The sequence below is a fragment of the Polyodon spathula genome, chromosome 19 (genome assembly GCF_017654505.1).
Source record: "Polyodon spathula isolate WHYD16114869_AA chromosome 19, ASM1765450v1, whole genome shotgun sequence".
Taxonomy (NCBI): Eukaryota; Metazoa; Chordata; class Actinopteri; order Acipenseriformes; family Polyodontidae; genus Polyodon; species Polyodon spathula.
This window is the reverse complement of record NC_054552.1, coordinates 5457723-5480363: the sequence shown is the minus strand read 5'-3', so window position 1 is coordinate 5480363 and position 22641 is coordinate 5457723. Positions and strand designations below refer to the sequence as shown.

Here is a 22641-nt window from a genome sequence, read left to right as displayed (position 1 = left end):
TTCAATTAGCCTACATTGTGGACTGAAGTACAAACTGTGTTTTCAATTGAAGTTATTATCACATCATGCTGTCATGGTAAACCAATAAAGCATTTTATTTTTGATTACATAAAAATAAAAAGTGTGTTTTATTTAATTTCAATATATTTATCACTAAAAAGAACAATTTGTTTTACATTGTATAATATGAACAAATATTTCTGAATCTACTTTGTCATGTTACTGTGAACAGTCTAATTTTCTATCCTTATCTGTAGTAAAGTTGATGTTTTAGTCATGTTTAGTGCCCTAAGTCTTTTTAATCACCCTTTGGGGGGTATTTTATATATTCTATTAAAACTGCCTTCCTCTGTATTCTAACTGCTCATGGCTAATACAATAATTCAGATGGCCCCTTTGTATTTTCAATATTTCACGACCTCATATGACTACCAAACTGGGTTCATGAGAGTTGCAGAGACAGTGCCAGTTTGACGTATGGTACAGAGCTGTTTTTCAGTAATTCTTCCAGTTAAGTTCCACAACAGTGATGTCTGGAAATGTCCCTTTTGACCAAATCCTCACAATCTGTGGCTTAATGTTAATACAATAAAGACAAAAATGTATTGTAACTGCTTTAGCAGCATAAAATGTTCTGACAGATTATATTAATAGTATGCAATTGAGCCAATTCTTAAACTGCAGTCTAACAGGCTCTGTCCAAGATAAACCTTCATTCACATAAAAGAAAATGCGCAACAATGCTAATAAGTTAAAACGCTAGGCACACAACTTTCTGACCATTCCACCTAGCAAACCACTCCTGTGTGTGCAGAATGTGCGTGACTCGCATGTGCTTTGCTGTCGGGCGGGCCTGTTCGATTTACGAAACGTGCTCGATTAGTTAATCCTGTTTTAGTTCCTCATTGGGGCTGCTGAGTGGCCTGATCAACATTGGGCGGAGAGGATTGTACAGCCGTACAGCTGCATGGGTGTACTGAGTAAGAAAAAGGGAAAACAAGACGAAAAAAGCTCGACTGATTCAGGTATAATAATGTATTAACCTTTACCGCTGTTTATTTACATGTCGGCGGGGAAGGTAATCTTTTTCCAGCGACATTTTCCCTCAAACGGCTCGGGACTTTGCCAGGAAGTGGCGCCGGTGAAAGCAGTAGTGTGTTGGATTCATTCGGGATCTTTCCATCCTGGTTTATGAATACGGCGAATCGCATAACGAAAAAAATAAATTAAAAGACGTTGGGCCCTGCATATTTATATAGTTATGTTTTCTACTGCGTACATATAGCAATCGTTCTGTTCATGGCCTTTGGTTTTTTACGAGTCACGAAAGCACCACAGTTGAATTAGTCATAATGATTTTGACAAACCCAAGTGCGAGTCGGGTCTAGCATAGTCATTTGATTTAACACGCTTTGAGAAAATAAATCCAGGGCTGTAATATAATTTATAGTACCGTTTATTTTTTATATAAAACGGCATGTGATAGCAATGTAAACGCCACTGGAGTGATGGTGGCGGTGTTTATTCGCACTGTAACTGTGTATCCTGTATGTCGGTAGATTTAGGTTAAGACATAGCATTTTGCGGTAAGTAGCACGAGGTGTGCAACTTTAGCGAGCTGTCTGTTGTAAGATTAGTATATTACTGTCAATCAGGTTGCTGTCTGGTCTACACTATACTATTACATCATTAGAACGCGGTTGCATTGAAATCGTAGCCAGTCAATCAGGCTATACATGGAGCAGTGTACGTCTGTTTTTCTCCAGCAGTTTGCAGTAACTGTTTTTGTTTCAGTACATGTTATTTAGAACATACTGTACTTAAAATTATACAACTACACGTTACAAACCGACTGACGGCTGTCACAGGTTTACTTTTAATTGGTAATGAGTTTATAGCGATATTCCTCAGTGAATGATAATGGCAAGGTGTTCAGCGCATTGCATTCTAATAATAACTGAATTCATACTGTAGTTGACAGCTCTCATTAGAATATTTTTAATTAGGTATGCAGCTGCAAAAAAAAAAAAAAAAAAAAAAAAAGCAAAGACTGTACATGGTCATTATGAATTTGGCTACTTTGCGTTAATCTAAAAGGAACAAAACAATAATTTTGTTATGTGCCAACCACCTAGGCGTTGTGTGTAAAACAATTATAATAATAATCTGTCATGGAAGCCTTTCTTCATGAAGAGAGTGCTTATAGCAAGCAGTTAATTAGCTACTTGTTTATGGATCAGCTACAGGTCCCACCCAGTAGAGCACATGGTGGTAGGACTAGTTCTAGACTCTGTATACCCTTCAGTTGGTGTCTTTAAGTTAATTGCTCTACCTTTTGTCAGTGATCAGCAGTCAAATATTATCAACATGCATGTTGATTATCTTTATTCTTATTCTACTGTGGGGTTATTTTAAACCTGGACAGTAAAGAGAAAAGTTTAACACGGTACTATGAAGGCTGCCTATTATGAATGCTTACCCAAAACCTGTTTAACTGGTCCCAACAGCCTGTTCACTGTTCCACTTTGAGCCTAACTTTATTTTCAAACTATGTCCTAGTTTTGAATCCTCATTATGATTAAGAAAAGATTGTAATACATTTTGATGTGTTATAAGTAGGGGTCTACCTAATTCGCGATTTTGTGGAAATTGAGGGGTCATCGTGAAATTCATCTTTTAGGGGCCAATGCATACCTGGCTAGTACGTAGAGAAGAAAAAAATGTTTTAAATGCACTACTACTGCACAACTTGTAAAACTAGTACAAAAAAATGTTTGACAAACATTTTACTAAAGTTTCCACTATTCTACAATGACTTATTATGCAATTAAAGGGGAAATCAAGTTGTTTTTTCTTTTGTGCATTGCATTTTCCCCCATATGCTACAACTGTTTAAGAAAGGTGTGTGTGTATATATATATTTTTGACATCTTGACTACTTTTTTTTTACATTATTAAATTGCATTCCACTTTGTTCTTTCCAAAGATGGCTTCACTTTAACCCTTCAAAAGAACTTCAGAACTACATTCCCACCAGCCTCCTGCTCCTCTTACTTATACAGTAGCACACACAGACTTGATTTCCCCTTTAAAACAGTCCAATAAATACATTTGAAAATTATTTCATCAATATTGTATTACTTTTAGGCTGCAACTTCAAGGCAGCATTCTTTCAATTTAATTTGTATACTCCAGCAATCATCTTTTGTGAGGAACTAAAATTATCAAGTCATATTTGTGGAATAGTTTTTAAAGTCTTGGCAACAAACATTAGATATTAGTTAACCCTCCTATTATGTTTCGGGTCTATTTGACCCGACACTAGTTTCCAATTAGCTTAAATGCTATTTTTCTTTCATTTTCTGTATAATATTTTATACTTTTCCTAAGTTGGGGTCATGAACTTCTGAAAACAGAACCTTTGAGAGTTTTTTTTTTTTTTTTTTTTTTTTTTTTTTTTAGAACAGATCATGTATGCAAATAAGATGTTTCGGGTCACTGTGACCCGTGGCATTTATCTATGTAGATTTGTGTGTAGGAATAAAATAAACTTCTTTATTATTATTGTATTTGTACTATTTCTGTAAATTGACATATCTGGAGATAGTTATAAACAAAAAAACAAACAATATATATCTACAAGGCATTGCCTAATTTTCTCTGTCAGTGTTGCAACAGCATCTCACTTGTAAAGATATTCCAAAATGAGGACCTCCCAGGCTGGCAGTCAAATAAGTTTTATCACAGCACCTGAACTAAAAAAGCATAAAAGAGTAAAAGCTTTGCAAATAAAAACATTTAATCAGTTTAAGGCTGTTTTAAATTAGTTTGAAATTGCATTGGGTGAGTATGACACAAAACAAAAAAGATGTACCTAAATTCTGAACATAATAGGAGGGTTAGGGGTGCAACCATTTCCTCTTCTAAGTGATGGTAAAGTTTTGAAGAAAGTGGTGTATCGTGAACAGATTCAGGAATTATAGCAACATGACCGTCACCATAGAACTGAACTGCATTTCTGTAAGTGAAGTAGAATAAAGTAGAAACATATCAAACTGCTACTCTTTTAGAAAAGAAAACAGAATGCACCCTTAGAAACGATGAAATAAAATCCCCGTAGACAGTTCATGAACTGCTGTAAGAATCCCAAATATCTGAGAAACCATAGTAAAATAATGGAAAATTAACATTTTCACAAGTTATACATTTATTTTTGTAAAGGTTAAGTAAGAAAATAAAATGTGTCTAGATTACGTTCAGTGTTCTCCACTGGATCCTTTTCTGATGTTTTACTTCCTTTGGTGAAGTCCATTTCTTGCTTTCTTTTCTTCAAGGACACAAAGAAGGTTGATAGATAGCAAGGCATGGGACAAAGTGATTTAGTCTCCAATGCCTTCTGTGTTTCTTTCTCTGTATTGCTGCATACGCTGTCTTGATTTCTCCCTATTTTCCTGCACTTTCTCTTCTGACATAAGAAGCCTATATTCATGTAACCTTTTAGCTTCATTCATTTTGTGTTCTATCCATTTTTCTGGGTCTTCTTTAATTTGACATCTATATCTGCTCATTGCAGCTGCCTTAGCATTTAATGTCCCACTCTCAGAACAAGAGCGAAACACATTGTTTCTTGTGTCCCCTCGTAACTTGATTGTCAGTCTACTCATTTTTAAGTGAACCTCATTATCCCATAGGTGAACCCAGTGAATTTCAAGTAAATTGGGTGCACGGTTACATAGTTACACTCAGAAGTGATTACAAGACTTTTCACCCTTTACATGTTAGATAATGGTTTGAAAAACAATGTTTGTCCCAGTTACAAATAAACCCATCCATAAAGTAATATCAAACCAAAATAAATATTGTGAAGCTTGTTCACAGATTATATACTGCCTTTATTCTGATATTCTTATTGTAAAATAAACTATTTGACTTCGGCTTCGTTCTGTAGATAAGCTTTTTTTAAATTCTTTTGACACCCCGTGTGCATTGCACTTAAACAAATACCATTTAAAAAAATTAAGTGATTAACTTTGTTTACTATTCACATGACAACGATGTTTTAATCAGCCTATCAGTGCGTCTGTTCTGGCTTTTCTGTGACCTGTACTTTACAGTAGGAGGGGGACAAAGTCTGTGTTGCATTGTTATTTTGATTTAGGTTGTTAAAATCTAGTTTTCAGCATTGGAGGTAAAACACCAAAAATGGATGATATAGCAAAAAAAGGCAAAGTATATTTCAGCTGAGAATCGTGTCGCAACATTTTCCAAAGAAACTTTACATGCAGATGGAGGTAAATTGTTTTGCACATCTTGTACTGTGACTTTGGAGAAAATACAACTGATCGCTATTTAGCTTCAGAATCGCACATTAAACAGAAGGCTACTACAGAGACTGCTAAACAGAGTGTAAAACAAATAACAGCTTGAGTCGACGCAGACAAAAAGTATTCCTGTCGGTTGTAGCCAAGTTAAATCAGTAGTACAGGTAAGATCTAGCACAGCCACTTCGCTTTACAACCTGCTGCTTACTTTTTAAATGCAGTTAGAATTCTAGACCTGAATAGGCACACTTTATTTCTTTTGATTCTGTACTAATAAAATAAGTTCCTGGATGGGACAAACAACATGACATCGAACATGCTGCATATATGTCCTTTATTAAAGAATGCCAGATGCTCTTGAGGGTAACCGAGTTTTGGGACTGTTTGCTGTCGATTTGCCTTGCACTTCTGCATCATGGATGGAACGTGCAGTCTCAATGTATGGGCAAGTCTTCACACCACAGAGACAGAGAATGTCGGCAGCAACTATTAGCCTTGAACAAATGGCAGCTTAGGCTTTTGTAGTGCTCTGAAATATTATCTCATTAGGTTTATTTAATGTTTAAACAGATCTGCGATATCCTAATTTTATTCCATAACCTATTAAGTTATCATCTATTTTAAGTAGACTCCTAGTTGTAGAGCTTCCATGAATGAAAGTTAAAAACATAAATTATTAAAGTAGATCCAGTACTTAAGGAAAATAGTGTTACAAGCTGGCTGACTCTACAGGTAACTTCATGCAGTACCTCTTGCTGGCTGCAGGATTGTTAGATTTTACTAAATATTGAAAACCATACCTTATTCTAGGTGTGCCCGTCTCCTCCTGTTTATAATTGGGTGTGTCTTTTCCACCAACACCTGGTTTCTTTGTGATCCTAGATGTGCTTATGTTAGGTCCCTACTGTAGGCACTTGGTAATAAGCTGGGATCCTATTGGGACAATTAAATAAATAAATCTCTGATTTTAAAAAATAAATAAATAAAAAAACAAAACAAAAAAACTGCGTTTTTCTGCAAGTAAAATATAAGGGTTAAAAATGTGTTTTCCCTGCCACATTATAAGTAGGGCTTCTGATTTTCTGTTTTAACTGATAAAACCCAATAAAATGCCCCCGATACAAAAAAATGAAATTAGTGGATAGCCAGTAAATACCAGAAAACACAGGAAAAACTGTGGAAATGGTTCAATTCACGTTGACTTTACCCTTTTCCCATTAAAAAATAAAACCAAAAAAAAAAATACATTTCCCAGTGATGCTGGGCAATGTCCCGCCTTCCTGACTTGTATCATTGATTCATTCAGAATACTTTAAACCCGCCCTAATTACCGAGTGACGGCACATTCCTACATTTATTTTTTAAATTTAATTTAGTAGTTGCCAATTGTGTTTTTTTCATTATTATTTCATTTTCTCTCAAATTAGAATATCCAATTATTTTTAAGCTCAGCTCTCCACTACCACCCCTGCACTGACTCGGGAGGGGTGAAGATGAACGCACGCTGTCCTCCGAAGTGTGAGCTGTCAGCCGACCGTTTTTTTCACACTGCAGCCCCACCATGCATCTATCTCAGAGCTACAGCATCAGAGGACAACGCAGTTTACAGGCAAGCCCGCAGGCGCCCGGCCAGACTACAGGGGTCGCTGGTGCACAGTGAGCCGAGGACACCCTGGCTGACCTAAGCCCCCCAAAAAAACAAAATACAGTAGCACTAATTATAACACACACAAACAGTACTATTGGGTATCAGTTAACACAGGAAGTGTTCATTATTGTTCTTGTTACACTTGCTGTGTCTCTGTTGTATTTTAGTTTATAACTTTAATTATTCTTGAAATGTAACCTTATATTACAGTGTAACATGTGTAAGTTGCTTTGGATAAATGTGTCTGCTAAATAAATAAATAAATAAAATCCAAATGGTTACACTTTCAAATTCTAAGCAAGTTACAAGCTTACCAGCGCCATCAATGAATAAAACAAACAAACTTACTTTTTTTTTTTTTACTTCAAATATTACAAAAAAAACAAAAAAAATCATGTTAGTTCAACTGAGTTGGTCTTCGTCATCCAGACGACTATTGTTAAAATAGAGCTGCAGCATTCCAGCTTCACTTGGTCTGACGTTGTAATAGCACCACCTCCCTAATCTGCTTGCTGAAAAAATCATGAACTACCAGTTGATGTACTTTGTACAGAAGGAAGTCGGCTTTTACAACAGTTTCACACTGTTCTTTAGCATTTATAAGATGCTGAAATGATCCAAACACAGTGGTTTGTTTCAGTATGTTCGATGGCCCTGCAGTTTCGGCCTCATCTTGTTTGTTTCCTTGCTTTAAGTTTATGTGTAGCGCTTCCCATGTATTCTATAATGCTCTACCTACAAGTGTAACAGCACGTGAAATTCATCCATTCCAAACTCGATGACCCGATCTTTAAGCAGTTTTATTAGACAGGTATGTTTACTTAATTTAAAGCAAAGTTGCTTGTGTTTATGTTTATATACTGATTTATTATAATCAAACAAACAAAAAAAGCCTTGCATGTTTTTTGCACCTCCCCAAGTGTAAAATCTCTGAAAAGCGATGTTTTTCCACATTGTCCAAGAAAATCTGTGTTATTCCCCAGCAAACGGATTCCTAGGATCCCTGGTAATAAGGCATAATGGGACAGAAAATGTATTAAAACTGCATTATTTTCTACCCGTTTATCATGAGATAAGGATAAAGATGTATTGATTACTTTCAAAGAAAACTCCTGCCTGCTGAAAGGTTTAAATGATTAAACAATTTATTTCAGGACGTTTCAGACGTAAAATAAAACTATGATTTAGGATGGGAAGTCTTTGCTTTAATAGTACAGTACACTATTGGTAATACATATTGTAGAGTGTCATACAGTAGTGGTTATATGTGTTTGCTAACTTAATTGAATCAAGGATTAGTTTAACTTGATAAGGTTGATTGCTCCTAATGGATTTGTATGATGTAATTTAAGGTATAGCACTATAAAGGGGTTTCATAATGCATAGGTACATGTTTCTAATGGTGTTTAATACTAATTCTATGGTGAGCCATCATTTAACTACATTTATGCATATTGAGACCTGCACTTTAGCTTGGGGAGTGATTTTAACATTGAGCTGCAAAAAATTTAAATTCTAAAAGCAAAATAACTTTTTTTGGGGGGGGGGGGGGGGGGGAGTTTCTGTATACTTTGGGCGTACACCACAGTAGAAACTTTTTTTTTTTTTTTTTTTTTTAGCTTCTGAGTCATTATATAAAGGTAATGCTTTTGAAACTGTAGCTGAATGATATGGGCTGCTTTAATGTTATAACCAACAGTATTTATGTCTGCTTAAATACATGTTGAAAGTTTTACATGGGCTTGCACATTGAAACAATGAACATTTCTACATTATAGGCCTGCTTTAAGTAAAATTGAGGCTGATTTGCTTGCTATGTGCCCTACACAGTGCCCTAATGTTCTGTGGGATTCATGAAACTAGATATTATTTTCTTATTTTTCAGACAAAATATATTGTAATACACAAGCTGGAATGGCTTCCATCCCTAAATACTACGAGGGGAAGAATGTCCTCATCACGGGTGGCACAGGTTTCATGGGCAAAGTGCTGCTTGAGAAACTACTCCGATCCTGCCCCAAAGTCAAGGCAGTGTATGTGCTGGTTAGGCAAAAAGCAGGACAGGCCCCCGAGGCACGCATAGAGGAAATGGTGATCTGTAAGGTAGGTTATATAAAAAAAAAATTTAAAAGCCATTCTTTAGAACAGGGGTCTCCAGTCCTAGTCCTAGAGAGCTTCTGGGTCTTCTGGTCTTCGTTTCAACGAGCTCTGTTACTTAATTGCACCAATTATTGTCTTAATTAGTCAAGATTAACAAGTGTTCCAGATCTTTAGCCATTGATGACATCGACTCCTATAAAGCCTGAGGATTTGGGGTGCTTCAGGACCAGGGTTGGAGACCCCTGCTTTAGAATCTGTCTTTCTTGTCTTGTGACATGGGCTAGGTTCGTGAATGTTTGAATAAGTAGCAGGTCCTGAAAACCATAGGATTGACAAGCAGATATGTAAAGGCAATCTGCAGTGTATTAATCACAAATGCTAAAGAATTGTGCGTTTGCTGCAGCAGTACAAAACCATACATCAGCATTGCTATTTCTGTTCCTCTTTTTACTGGCAAACATCCCAAAAAGTTTTACATATTTGCTCTAAAAGCCCTTGAAGTCCTGAATGGTTGTTAAGAAACGGGTTTGATTAAACACAATGCACTCGGCTCTAAACACAAACACATTGCTGGTTGATATGTTAGCTGATTTTCACAATGCTGATACAATAACAACACAAATAATAAAAATATATACTTGTGACAATATATACTTGGGACACAATGGATTTTAAAGCGCTGGTTCACATTCTTTTAAGAGAAAAAAACAATACAATTAAAATGTATATTTTTATTGGACAGTCAGATAGTTTTAGGTTTACAGTTAAAACAGTAAACAGAAAACTTATTTTTTTGGTTTCTACACTAGCTCTGTATCTTAGAAATGAATGTTTATTCAATTTGTTAATACAGGTCTAAAAATAAACAGTTTGTGTGCTTGTTATATAAACGTGTATGTCTAATGTATTAAATGGGGGATCACACACGCACAAACACAAGGCCTCAAAAACTTTGCTGTCTATTGCATACTTCCTAGTACTTACATACAACAGCAATCCTAGAATACTGTGTGCTTTATGAGGACAATATTTATTTTCAGCTGTTTGACAGATTGAGAGAGGAGCAGCCTGATTTTAAAGATAAGATCATAGCCATAAGCAGTGATCTGACGCAGCTCGAACTTGACCTGAGCAAAGAAGACCAAGAGAAGCTTGCTGACTGCATTCAGATAGTCTTCCACTGTGCTGCCACTGTCCGATTCAATGAATCACTGAAGTGAGTAATTGCAATCAGTTTCTGCTCTGATAATACAGTACTTCACTGGGTGCAGCATGACTGTCCTGTGCTACAACCTATAAAGCCTCTGCTTACTTCAGATGTACAGTATATTACTTGCAATGTCATCTTAATTTTAAAACAGAATTTCTTAACTTGGTGAGTAAGGTGGAATTTGGTTATTTTAAAAATACATGATCTTGCGTATCTGGATGTTTGCTTTTGTATATTATTTATTATAAATCACCATTGATTATTTGATTGAAATGCCTTTGATTTCTAATCTGTTCCCAGTAGCCATGTTTTTATGTTCCTTTTGCAGGGATGCAGTGCAGTTGAATGTCCTGGCTACACAGAAGCTTCTGGCTCTGGCACACAGAATGAAACATCTTGAGATTTTCCTTCATGTTTCAACCGCTTACGCAAACTGTAACCGCAAGCTTATTGAAGAAGTTGTTTACCCTCCTCCTGTGGATCACAAGAAACTGATTGATGCTTTGGAGTAAGTTATATCAGCCAGACTCATTTTCTTTCTTTCAAGGGTTTTATGAGGAAATGTTACTGTGCCCTGTTCCTGCAGGTTGGGGTTGAGAATCAACTGGCCTTAGTTTACCTGATTAAACTTCAGTGATTCCATACTGGCCAGGCACCCCACTATAAAGGTGGAGATTCGTTAACCTGTTAACATCTGTTGTTTAAAAAGTGTACAACGAGGCAATTGGCTCAAAGTAAAAATGTAAATACTATACAATGGGAAGCATATTTCTATACCCGTTTACTGTTTTTAATTATCATAATAATTGTCATTGTCGTAGTATGTGTGGTGTGCTTTCACCTGGTGGGTGCTTTTTTTTTTTTTCAGGTTTTTTTTAAAGTCTTTGTAAATATTGTTTAAATTTCAGGCTAGTTCATTCAGGTAAAAAAAAAAAAAAAACCGCGCTTGTTCTTACCACTTTGGACCCAAGGATGGATGAAGTATACTCCTTTTGTCCACAGGCAGTATAGGTACTGTGTGTTGGTACATGCTGTATCAAAAGCCTGGAATCTGCACTGTTATTGAAAAGTTTTATGCTTTTGTTTGAGAGTCACTGATTCTTCCATCTGGCTCCGAATGAGCTCTTCAGCTGTTTGTGTTTATAGTTAAAACTGTACAGTGTGTAATTTAAACAATATTCCCAGTAGTTGCAGTCCTGTTTCTTTACATGTTTTTTGTCATTTTGCCTTGAGGATCAGCATCACGTGGTTCATTCAGTAAGTTACTGTTTTGTTTTCGTGACCAGATATATTGATGCCTTTTTGTTTTCTTTTTTTACTGTGCGTTAAAATGCATTTTTTTTGCCCTTAACATTGATTTTGAGATTGGGTTTTAGTTTGGTTGATCATAAATTCAGTTTGATCTTTCAGCGTACCATACAGTGCTCCCTTGTGATTTCATATGTCAGTGGTTCATAAATGTGGTTAATTGTGCTAATGTACTTTTAGTTTATAACGACCCTTCAGTATTTCACTGCCTCCCAAATGTGTTGGTCAGATTGTGAAATAGAGGGAACACTGTATCTTTGTTAATATTTATGAAAATAAAGTACAAGGACAGTATATCAAAGTTGTTACATGTCTGCTCGGATCTGAAAAAAAAAATACTTTGGTACATTGTTAGATAGATATACAGCTATGACCAAATGCTTTACATCATCCTATAGAATTAAGTAACTTCGAATGAAACCTGCTGAATATTGTTATGTTAACATATCAAACTACATACTGCTTTGTAGTTTTCCACATATTTAATGAAAATCTGACAAATTTAAAATTGTGACATTTTGAAATCTCACATGAAATACCGTACTACTGTCATGGCTTTGCAACATCATATCATATATATATATATAAGATATATATATATATATATATATATATATATATATATATATATATATATATACACACACACACTCACACATACACATACTTTTTTTTTTTTATTATTAGCTAAATAAAATATCTAAATCATGTTCATATCGTGTGTTTTTTATTTTTATTTTTTTTATTAGTTGTCTCAATGCAAACCTTTTGGCCATAGCTGGAATATAGTAATCTTATTAATTTTCAATGTTGGGCTCAAAATGCATTTACTGTATGTAGTCTTTAGTTTAAAATATGCAAGTTTAAAAGCTTTATCCCTTATAAAGTTCTTTCTAGTTTTGAAACTATAGAAGTAGTTTCCTGATTGAATATTGATTGTATAGTAAACTAGGTCTAGAGATTTAGCTGTACAGTATGTAAACAATAAATAAATAAATAAAACTGACCTCTATGGCAAGTTATTAGTGTGAAGCTGTTTATGTCCAGGTAAATCATTTTAAGCTGTGTATTTGAATGCTTGTTATATATTTAAAGTGTGGCCATTATAATGATGAATCAAGCAATACAAGAATCGCCTGATATACTTACTGTTACTTTGGAACCATACAGTCTTAAGTGCTTCCATTATTGAGACAGGCATCTTCTTCATACACTATTCTGATTGTTAAAAGATTTATTTACCGAAGTTAAAATGGTGGGCATGAGGCAGGTCTAGGTTTTGCTTGGTGTCTCGTTCTGGTTTCAAAACAAACAAACTGTTTCAGTGATGATGATAGTGTAGATCTTAGAAAGTTCAGTTTGGAGAAGTAGTGGACATTGCCTAGCCCTGCAAATGCCATCTAAAAAGCATGTATAGGGTAATGTATCTTATGTTTATTAACATACTGTCACACACACACACACACACACCTAGAAATATGAATTCAATACCCGAATATAAAGAAGAGGTATTAGAGTTGCTGGTTTAGCAATAAACCTGATACTAATTTTTTTTCTATATTTTAAAATCTAACATGAGCTAATCTGTGCATTTGAATAGGATTTATTAGATTGTTTCTGGACATTGCACAGATTTTGATCATGGTCCACAATTCATACAGTACAGTGCTTTTTATAGTGTAGGTGAAGGAGTAAGCACCCCACAAAGCCCTTCTTTCACACTGGCACTCTAACCTGGGCCCTGGCTACCCAGTTCACAGTCCTGCGTAGTGTGAAACAACATTTTAGTTGACACACAGCATGATTGCAGCAAGGATGTAGAAACATCTGTTCCAATCAACATTTGGGCCAGTGGTTCAATCCAGAGAAGCTTGAATAGAAGTGTCATTGATATGGGCATTGATATGTGCACTGTGCACTTGAGTCTGTCACCCAGGTCAACCCTACTTTATCAAAACCAGTGTGAAATCACGTACCCGACTTGCATGGCGTCAGGTTCTGACCCGGGTAGAGCATGCCAGTGTGAAAGGTGCTTTAGCGATGATAACATATTTATCAAAAGTGGCTATTATTGTACCAATCAAATGTATTACATTTGTATTTGTTGTTTCCAACAGGTGGATGGATGATAAACTGATCAATGAAATCACACCAAAGCTAATTGGTGAAAGGCCCAACACCTACACATATACGAAAGCTCTGGCAGAGCATGTTGTGCAGCAGGAATGCGGGAACCTCAATGTGGTAATCATCAGACCTTCTATTGTCGGAGCTAGCTGGAAAGAACCATTTCCTGTGAGTAAAACTGAAACTAGCTTTATTGGAGAGTGCTTTAAAGCAACTAATCGATTTATTTGTGTCATGCAAAACAAATTATGGAATGTCAAAAAATGGCCAGCTTTGCAAAAGCAAATAGCCTGCTTTCTGCAAAAGTGGTGCTATTTTATGGGCATCCAGGTGGTTAGCAGATGGTGCAAGTATAGCCACCTAATAAGGTTTTGTGAATCGGGCACAGTAAACCATACTAGGTTTAGTATTAATAGATAAAAAGTACTTTTGTTATTTATGGTCTTAGTGGTCTAATGCGTAAAAATGCTGTGCGTGTAAAAATTGTGAAGCCTTGAGTGACGTGTTTGTTTTTTCTCCCATCCCAATAGGGCTGGATTGATAATTTTAATGGTCCCAGTGGAATCTTTATTGCTGTAAGTACATGTTTAATCTTGGTGATTTGGAATGAGAGTGCACATCTTAAGTACCATTGAATTAGATGCTTGATTTAAAGTAAGCATTTTCACTAGGCGATTGGACAGGAAGAAGCTTCTTCTTGGCACTTTAGTCATATTCTTCTGATATTAAAGGTTGTTGTCTTCTTTTCAGGCTGGGAAGGGAATCCTCCGCACCATGAGGGCTTCAAATAACGCAGTTGCAGATCTTGTTCCTGTAGATGTAGTTGTCAACCATACACTAGCTGCGGCTTGGTATTCAGGAGTTCACAGGTACACTAGGTAACAAGGCTTTTCAGCTTTGATTTAGGTTGAGGTCACTACAGTTATTTCAGTATCAGGGGATCAGAATCTGTACACGTGCATAAAGTAGGTCAAGTTGCATTTAGTATTAGTGATGAACATAGAGCTTAGTGCTGTCCATAATTGTTGTGAGTATGCAATGACAAATTCAAAGTAATAATCAACAAGATAAATGAAGTGTTTTAACGAGTATGATTTTCTTGCAGGCCAAGAAATGTGTTAGTGTACAACTGCACAACAGGCGGAGTTAACCCCTTTCACTGGGGTGAAGTTGGTATGGAAAACATTTTTACTATCTGTTTATTCTATATTCTAGGAAAGAATCAATATGAGTCAAATGATATGCAGCAAATATTTGTTTTAGATTAATGTCATCTTATTGTAATGAATGAACTGAAACAGTGGTTACTGTTTTTATTGAAGTTAAAAAAAGATAAGCCACTGCTAATTGATTTAAAAAATGTGCTATCGCCTCTTTTTAGCTTTATTAACATCATTGCTGCCCTCGCTTTTATTGTCGGAAATCGTATGCTAATTCAGGATATGAAAATATTTCAAATGGTATGGCTAGAACGTGTATTTAAGTGACTATCAGGGTTGTAAAATAATTAAGGCGGCAGCCAGTTACCAAATCCTACCCATACTACAATTTAAAAAATGTTACATTTCTAAGATGGCCAACAACAAACAAGCAACATGACCCTGACAGAGAAATAAGTGTGGTTGTATATTTGCAACTTTTATTTATGCACTGTAAACCTGATCTGCAAATGCAAATTTCTGGCAGCTCTTTATAGCGTCCCATAGAGAGAACTTTAAAGGATGTCTGTGGTTTTGCTTTTTGGATTAGTATTGTTTCCCTTTTTTTGCAATATAGTGCTTCCTGATTATCATGGGAGGTCGAGAGCTACACTGTATAGTTAACAGACTGCATTGTGTATTACATCTTGTAATAAGAATGCTAGTGTAAGTGTAGTGCTATTATGGGGGGAGAAAGTAAGCCATGGTAATACCTTTTTACAACAGGTTCTGGTGCACTGGAACTTGAAGTCAAATTGAAAACGCTTAAGTCTTCTATATGTGCTGCATGGCACTATAACTGGAATATGTGGATCATGAGTTTATTCTAATAACAAACAGCAACATAGGACTGGATTAAATCCCTGTTATAGCTTTGCTGTATTCTTCTATTGCAAATGGCTGATATGTGCTGCTTTGGTTATAAAACTGCTTTTCTACTGCTTTTGCTATAATTTTGATTCAATTCAGATCCTAGTGCAGTTGAAGATAAGCAAGATTTTCCTGATAGGAAGCAGGAGCTACTTTTCCATATTTCACAACACTTTTCTCTCTAGAGTACCATGTAATATCCACTTTCAAGAGGAACCCTCTCGAGCAGGCCTTCAGACGGCCCAATGTTAATCTCACCTCCAATCACCTAATCTATCAGTACTGGATTGCTGTAAGCCATAAGGCACCAGCATTCTTATATGATCTCTACCTCAGGATAACTGGAAGAACACCAAGGTAACCGTGGCTTGCTTAGCCCTCTGTTGTATTATTATGAGCTCAAACAATGATCATCCTGCACAACCAAATAATAATGTTGTTGTAGTGAATACAGAGGATACATGCAAGGATGACTTGGTTTGAGAGAAGGATGCATAGTTTTCAAACTTTAGGAATGTCTCTTGGTTTTGCAAGAACACACAAGTAATGACCTTTTGAGATTCCCCTGATATAATATATACTTTTCTGATCTTTTAATAAAATGTAATGCCTGATAAAAAATTTTAAAAGGATAAGTAAAAGGATACTCATTACGATATCCAGGGTTAATTTATATGGGTTTATCTGTAAGAGACATTGAATGTGCTTTTTGCGCATTTGAGTTCAGAGGTTAAGATTATGCATCCTTGCATTGTGTTAATTATGTTTCTCTGTTTAAAATGGCTATGATATTATTTCCTCTACAGAAAATTGTATAAATGTGTCCTTCAAGATGAACCCCTTAGAACAGGCAATCAGGCGCCCCAATATTACACTCCGTTCCAACTCTTTTACGATTCAGTACTGGACAGCTGTCTGTCATACAGTGCCAGCTCTGCTGTATGATGGGTGTCTCAGATTGACAGGTCAGAAACCCCGGTAAGGTGTACAGTGCCAAATCCACCCGGTTCTGGTAATGTTGTTATTGTGGTGGAGGAGGCAAGCAACGGGTCCATAGACTTCATGGCATTGGTAATGCTGTATTAATCCTGAATTGTGCACTGAAGCATGAGTATTTATTTTTCTTATTATTTTTTTATAGTGCTTTTAGCTTGCTTACAAGTAAACAGCATGTTACATAAATATGCTTTGCTGATGCAGTATTGTACCAATGCATTTATTTAAAAAAAAAAAAAAAAAAAATACTGCCACATAATATTACAAAACATAAAACCATACAGTCACATTGTAGCACATTGAGCGTGAAGTAAATTAGGGTTTCATAATTTTCATGTTTTATTAATACACAGTTTATTTAGAGTATTTTTTAAGGTTTCAGTTGAAGAACTTAAAGTAAAGGAATTCTTTAGTTACCCATGCCATCAAGTCTGTGACAAAACAAAGTTTACTAATGAACAATGAGCCAAACTGTTCATTTAATTTTTTCTTTGTTCAGAACAATACCCTTAGTGCAAGATCAGGTCAATCATTTCAGGCATTTTCAGACAAGTGTTTTCACCCCATCATGAAGGCCTACGTGTTTAACGAGATCCACCTAGTATTTCCTCCTGTGCAAAGTTTACCTAAAAATTAAAAAAATAAATTATATGTATGTACACTACTGGTCAAAAGTTGTAGAACACCTCCATTTTTCCAGCTTTTATTGAAATTTACGCAGTTTAATGTCTCAATGTCTCTGAAATTAAAGCATAGAACAAATAAACAATTGGAGATAAAAAAAAAAGAAATCATGGAATCGTTTTGTTTAACAAATTTAATCTAAATTTTTGACTCAAAGTTGCCACCTTTTGCAGATAACAGCCAAACACGTTCGTGGCATTCTTTCTACAATGGAAATAAAATATTGTTCAGAAAGTTCTTCCCAACACTGTTGCAGAAGTTCCCACAAATGTGTTGCACTTGTAGGTTGCTTTGCTTTCACCCTTCTGTCCAGTTCCTCCCAAACCAGCTCGATGGGGTTTAATTCTGGAGACTGTGTTGGCCATTCCATGATTTGAAGCCTACCGTCTTGTTCTTTTCTTCTAAGGTAGTTTTGACATAGCCTGGAGGTATGTTTTGGGTCATTATCTTGCTGTAGGATGAACCCCTGACCAACTAGGCTTATACCAGAGAGTATTGCATGGCGCTGCAAAATGTTGTGGTAGCCATTTTGGTTCAGGGTGCCACTCATTCTGTGCAAGTTGTCGAGTCTGGATCCAGCAAAAGAGCCTCAGACCATCACGCTTCCTCCTCCATGTTTGACAGTTGGTGTCACACTGAAGAACCATCCTTTCGCCTACTCGACAGCGTACAAAAACCCTGCGTGATGAACCGAAGATTTCAAATTCATCGGTCCATAAGACCTTCTTCCAGTCTTCAGTAGTCCACTGGCAGTGCTTCATGGCCCAGGCAAGCCTCTTTTTCTTATTTTGCCATCTTAGCTATGGCTTTCTTACTGCCACTTGACCTGTCAAACCTGCAGCTCAAAGTCTTCTCTTCACAGTTGAAACTGAGACTTGTTTACTTCGACCAGTGTTAAGCTGTGCTTGAAGCTGTTACCCAGTGAGCCACCTATCACGCAAGCTGTTGACTCTCAGAAACTTGTCTTCTAATTCTGTTGTGGCTTTGGGTCTGCCAGACCACTTCCTGTCAGAGTTTCCTCGAGTTTCCAAGTGCCTTTTGATGGTGTAGAAAACTATACTCACTGACACCTTGGCTTTCTTTTCAATTTCTCTAAAGGAAAGACCTACACTTTTAAGGGTTATAATGGCCTGTCTGTCTTCCTTTGTTAATTGCCTTTTTCTCGCCATTATGATAGCAATATACTACTTCCTGCAGTACAATACTGTTCAAATAATGCTTAAGAGAGTGTAGTAACACAGTCTGTTCCAACACTGCTTTTATACAGACAGAGGGTTTGTAAAAAGGCCTTTTTGTATAACTCTGAAATGTACATTATTTTTCAGTTTTTGGTAACCTAAACTTTTTTTTTAATCCTCTGGCAGTTTATCACTTACCTTTGTACCATTTCAGGTTATTCACTGGACTTGAACTGCTTAAATTTCAATAAAAACTGGAAAAATGGGGGTGTTCTAAAACTTTTGACCGGTAGTGTATGTATATTGCACACACTGCTAACCCATTATAACACGTCTCGTTATAGTGCGGAATCGGCTATAACATGGTAGGGTCGTGGCTCCCATATTTTCCATAATGCCATTACAGTAGCCCTTTTATACTCGTTATAAGGCAGAACACAAATAGCACGGTCTTGTAACTATGGCTCCTCACTATAGCGTTATAAAGGGTGAGCATATATATATATATATATATATATATATATATATATATATATATATATATATATATTTACAAAACTTCCAATGTTAATACATGGTGGTTTCCTCTTGGTTCTGTAACATATATCCAGGTAATTTTTCCATTTTGCAAACTGCGCTGGAGTAAATGTTTAGTGGCTGCCCCATTGTGATCTACATTGCAGTCTTGAGCTTTGACATATTTGTCCTGGCTGTAAATGGATCACAAACTTTCTGGTTGTGCTCTTTTGTAATAAATGTGTGGTACTCTCAAAAAAAAAAAAAAAATCTGAAAGCATCCAATTCTTTTTAATCAGTCTGTGGAGGTGTTTTTTAATTTTATTAATTTTTTAAATTTATTTTATTTTTCTACTAGTGTTGCACCCAGAGGGCTTGGAGTGAAGATTAACTTTTACAAATGCCTAATTATAAAAATAAATAAGTAATGAATTTATGAATACATAAATGAATGAATAAAAACTTCCAGTTGGAAGATGAGCATCAAACTGTTAATTTTCCAACCAAGTGCAAAATTACCTTTCTATTCCCATTTGGTATATATGACACATGTATAGTACCACTTTCTTTTAAAGATCTGAATGGGAAAGAAATGTCTGAAAGTTGATTACATTCTTGTTAATTTAAAATCAAAGCCGTTACATAATCGATTTCAACAAACCAATCCAGCAGTATCAAGGTACACTGCAATATTAGTGCCATTGGAGAAAATTTCATCTTGGGACATTTATATTAATGAACCTCTTACTTCATCTTTAGAGATGCAAAGAAATATGAATTTGCTGTTGCAGGACACTTGTAGGCTATCTACAAAAAATGTACTGCAATGTATATATGCTGGATTGGTCAATCTTGAGTAATAGTTGCATCACTTCTCTTGCTAGTTTGTTTATACCTGCTGCCTCTTTTGCTGTGTAGAATGATGAAAACAATCACTCGACTCCACAAAGCCTTGATGCTGCTGGAGTATTTCACCAGCCACTCCTGGGTTTGGAGCACAGATAACACAGCCATGCTGATGAGCCAGCTAAGCCCAGAGGACAAGAAGGTAAGCAGCCATTCTCTGACACCAGCCTACTGCTTTTCTGAACAGTGACCAACCCACACACATTCTTTTATTTCTCATACCTGTTAAACCAGGCATTTCAGGACTGTTTTCTAAAACAGTCCTACATTCTGTAGTATGCTACAGTTCCTGTCTGTTACATTCCTCTGTAGTTAACTTGCAGGGCCCATTTTGGTTGTTTACACTTATGAAAGAATTTCAGTTGCAAGCACACAACTTCCTATGATTTCCTGCCAGTTTGTGGTTATTAATTTTGTTACTTATGGGAAGGTGTAGCTGTGGAGCTAACAGCAATTTTTGGGGTTTATTACAGTAAAAGGTTGTTGAAAAAAATGCCAGAATCTTTTTTCAATACAGGGTTACAAAAATAACTCTAGATACATGACTAACTATGCACATAGAGAGTGTAGTGTACAAAGTACTGTTGTTTTTCTTGTAGGTGTTTAACTTTGATGTTAGACAGTTACACTGGGCTGAATACATGGAGAACTACTGCATGGGAACCAAGAAATATGTGCTGAATGAGGAACTATCTGGGCTGCCAGCTGCAAGGAAACATCTGAACAAGTAAGGTTTAATTTCAGCTGTAGGAATTCCATTGACTGGGAGCTCTCTACTGAATAGCTAGTACTGTTAGCTGAGAAGAGCATTCTGGGGAAAATGCTGTTATGCATAATGAACGACGTGGAATCTTGGAATACTTAATGTATCTAGAAATGCATGTTTTTTTTTTTTTAATTAGGGGATCTGATTTTCAGATTTTCAATGTAACATTTTTAAATGTCAGGTTTCACTTGGTAATGTCTGAAATTAGGAGGTTATTTACCTGACTGACCCATTCAGAAACCGTTCTAAACCAGGCATATTTTCTTAATTGGTGATCAAGATCCTGCTTGGTATTTAACAAATGGAAATATAATTTGTAATGTGGAAGTTTTAAAATGTTAGTTGTTAAGTGTAAAACAGAGCCACAAAATTTAATCTAATTTGCTGTGGTAGAATTCAACATTACTTCTGCCATGTCACATGAAAGACTCACTTGCTGTGTGTAAAATTTCCTGCTTATTTCTTTCAGATTGAGAAACATCCGCTATGCTTTCAATACTATATTGGTGGTCATGATTTGGCGCGTATTCATTGCACGGTCACAAATGGCAAGAAACATCTGGTATTTCGTGGTCAGTCTGTGCTACAAGTTCTTATCCTACTTCAGAGCATCCAGCACCATGAGGTACTAAAAAGAGTTAAGGGGCACGAGACCCCAGACAGCTATGCATCTGATGGAATGCTTTACAAACCCTGGACAGCGTTGTCAGTATTTTGCTGTTGATACTGACATGTCAAATTAGTTCTGTTCACTGCGTGTTCTATATTTTATATAGCTTATTCAACTCACCTTTCATAGATATCTATATATATATATATATATATATATATTATATAATATATTATATAGATATATATATATATATATATAAATTTTTAAAAAAAACTACAAGGCATAAGCACCTTTTAATGTTAAATGAGTAAACTTGCTTACCTAATTTAAGGTGCTGTAAACTATGCTGAGTTAGGAAGGCCTGCAATGAAATACAGGGCTGCTGCTTTTTGGGGGTGGTGGTGGTAGCTCTACTCTGCTTTTTTTTTTTTTTTTTTTTTTTTTTTTTTGTGCATGGGACAAGAGTTGCTGGTAGCAATAATACTAAGAGTTACAATGTATTGTGTGCCTGTGTAAGCACGAGACAGCTTGGATCAGAAACTCAGCTCATATTAGCATGGAGTCTTGTAGTTTCCTGTCACTTTTATTTCAACTATTTTATTGCCTGTCATTTCCCACATTTCATTATAGTGCCTTTCATTACATATTGTGTGTTCTTTCTTTCTTCATTTTTCAGCATTCCTGTACTAAAATGCTAGCTCAAGCTTTTTCTCAAAGTTTGACCAGCAGGCCAAAGGGTTTTCTGCTAGAAGAAAATATATAATGTATATTTCTACTTAATACAGTGCCCAGTCTTGTTTGAATATCATGCAGCCTTTAGATAGCTTTAGGCACTCCCTGTAATCAAACATTGACACTAAAACGTAGGCGTGCTAAGATCAGATTTCATGTCCTGTTTTTCACACCACCAGTCTAGATCCAGTAACCCCATCGCCCAAGTTGTGTATAATCCAGGAATGCAATTTTCTGTATTTTATGTTAGACCTGACCAAACCTACTGTATCTCAGACTGTGGACTTAGGAAGGTCTGTCTGTTCAACGAATGCATTACCAAACTTGTTGGAAAGTGTCAGTATTTGTTTGAGAGAAAAAGATGCAGATGTTATAATAGTGTTCCTTATTTGAATAATGTAATTTCATCTTCTAGTTGCCCTGGTAATATTATTATACTACAGTGTCTGTTTTCAAATCTAATTATT

At 36.0% G+C, this 22641-nt stretch overlaps 1 protein-coding gene across 3 annotated transcripts; it reads left to right on the top strand.

Moving 5' to 3' along the window:
* Positions 1-859: 859 nt before the first annotated feature.
* LOC121294784 (fatty acyl-CoA reductase 1) lies at positions 860-21639 on the top strand. Of its 3 annotated transcripts, none has more exons than XM_041218866.1 (12): positions 872-1025; positions 8855-9072; positions 10110-10285; positions 10608-10787; positions 13705-13882; positions 14245-14289; positions 14465-14583; positions 14820-14887; positions 15969-16140; positions 20076-20205; positions 20663-20790; positions 21299-21639. In XM_041218866.1, exons 1-12 carry the CDS (start codon positions 968-970, stop codon positions 21459-21461), a joined length of 1635 nt encoding a protein of 544 aa, XP_041074800.1. In that variant the 5' UTR covers positions 872-967; the 3' UTR covers positions 21462-21639. The 3 variants fall into 3 exon arrangements, with proteins under 3 accessions (XP_041074801.1, XP_041074800.1, XP_041074799.1); XM_041218865.1 differs by having other exon boundaries at positions 14465-14592; XM_041218867.1 differs by lacking the exons at positions 20076-20205; positions 20663-20790; positions 21299-21639 and adding an exon at positions 16590-17470 and having other exon boundaries at positions 860-1025; positions 14465-14592.
* The last annotated feature ends 1002 nt before the right edge of the window (positions 21640-22641 follow it).

What these genes read in the sequence shown, in the direction of transcription:
- LOC121294784 (XM_041218865.1), top strand. Translation starts at nt 968, where the DNA reads ATGGGTGTACTGAGTAAGAAAAAGGGAAAACAAGACGAAAAAAGCTCG. An exon ending in AAACTGATTGATGCTTTGGA is followed by an intron (nt 10,788 to 13,704) that starts GTAAGTTATATC and finishes TGTTTCCAACAG; the next exon opens with GTGGATGGATGATAAACTGA. An exon ending in CTTTCACTGGGGTGAAGTTG is followed by an intron (nt 14,888 to 15,968) that starts GTATGGAAAACA and finishes TTTTCTCTCTAG; the next exon opens with AGTACCATGTAATATCCACT.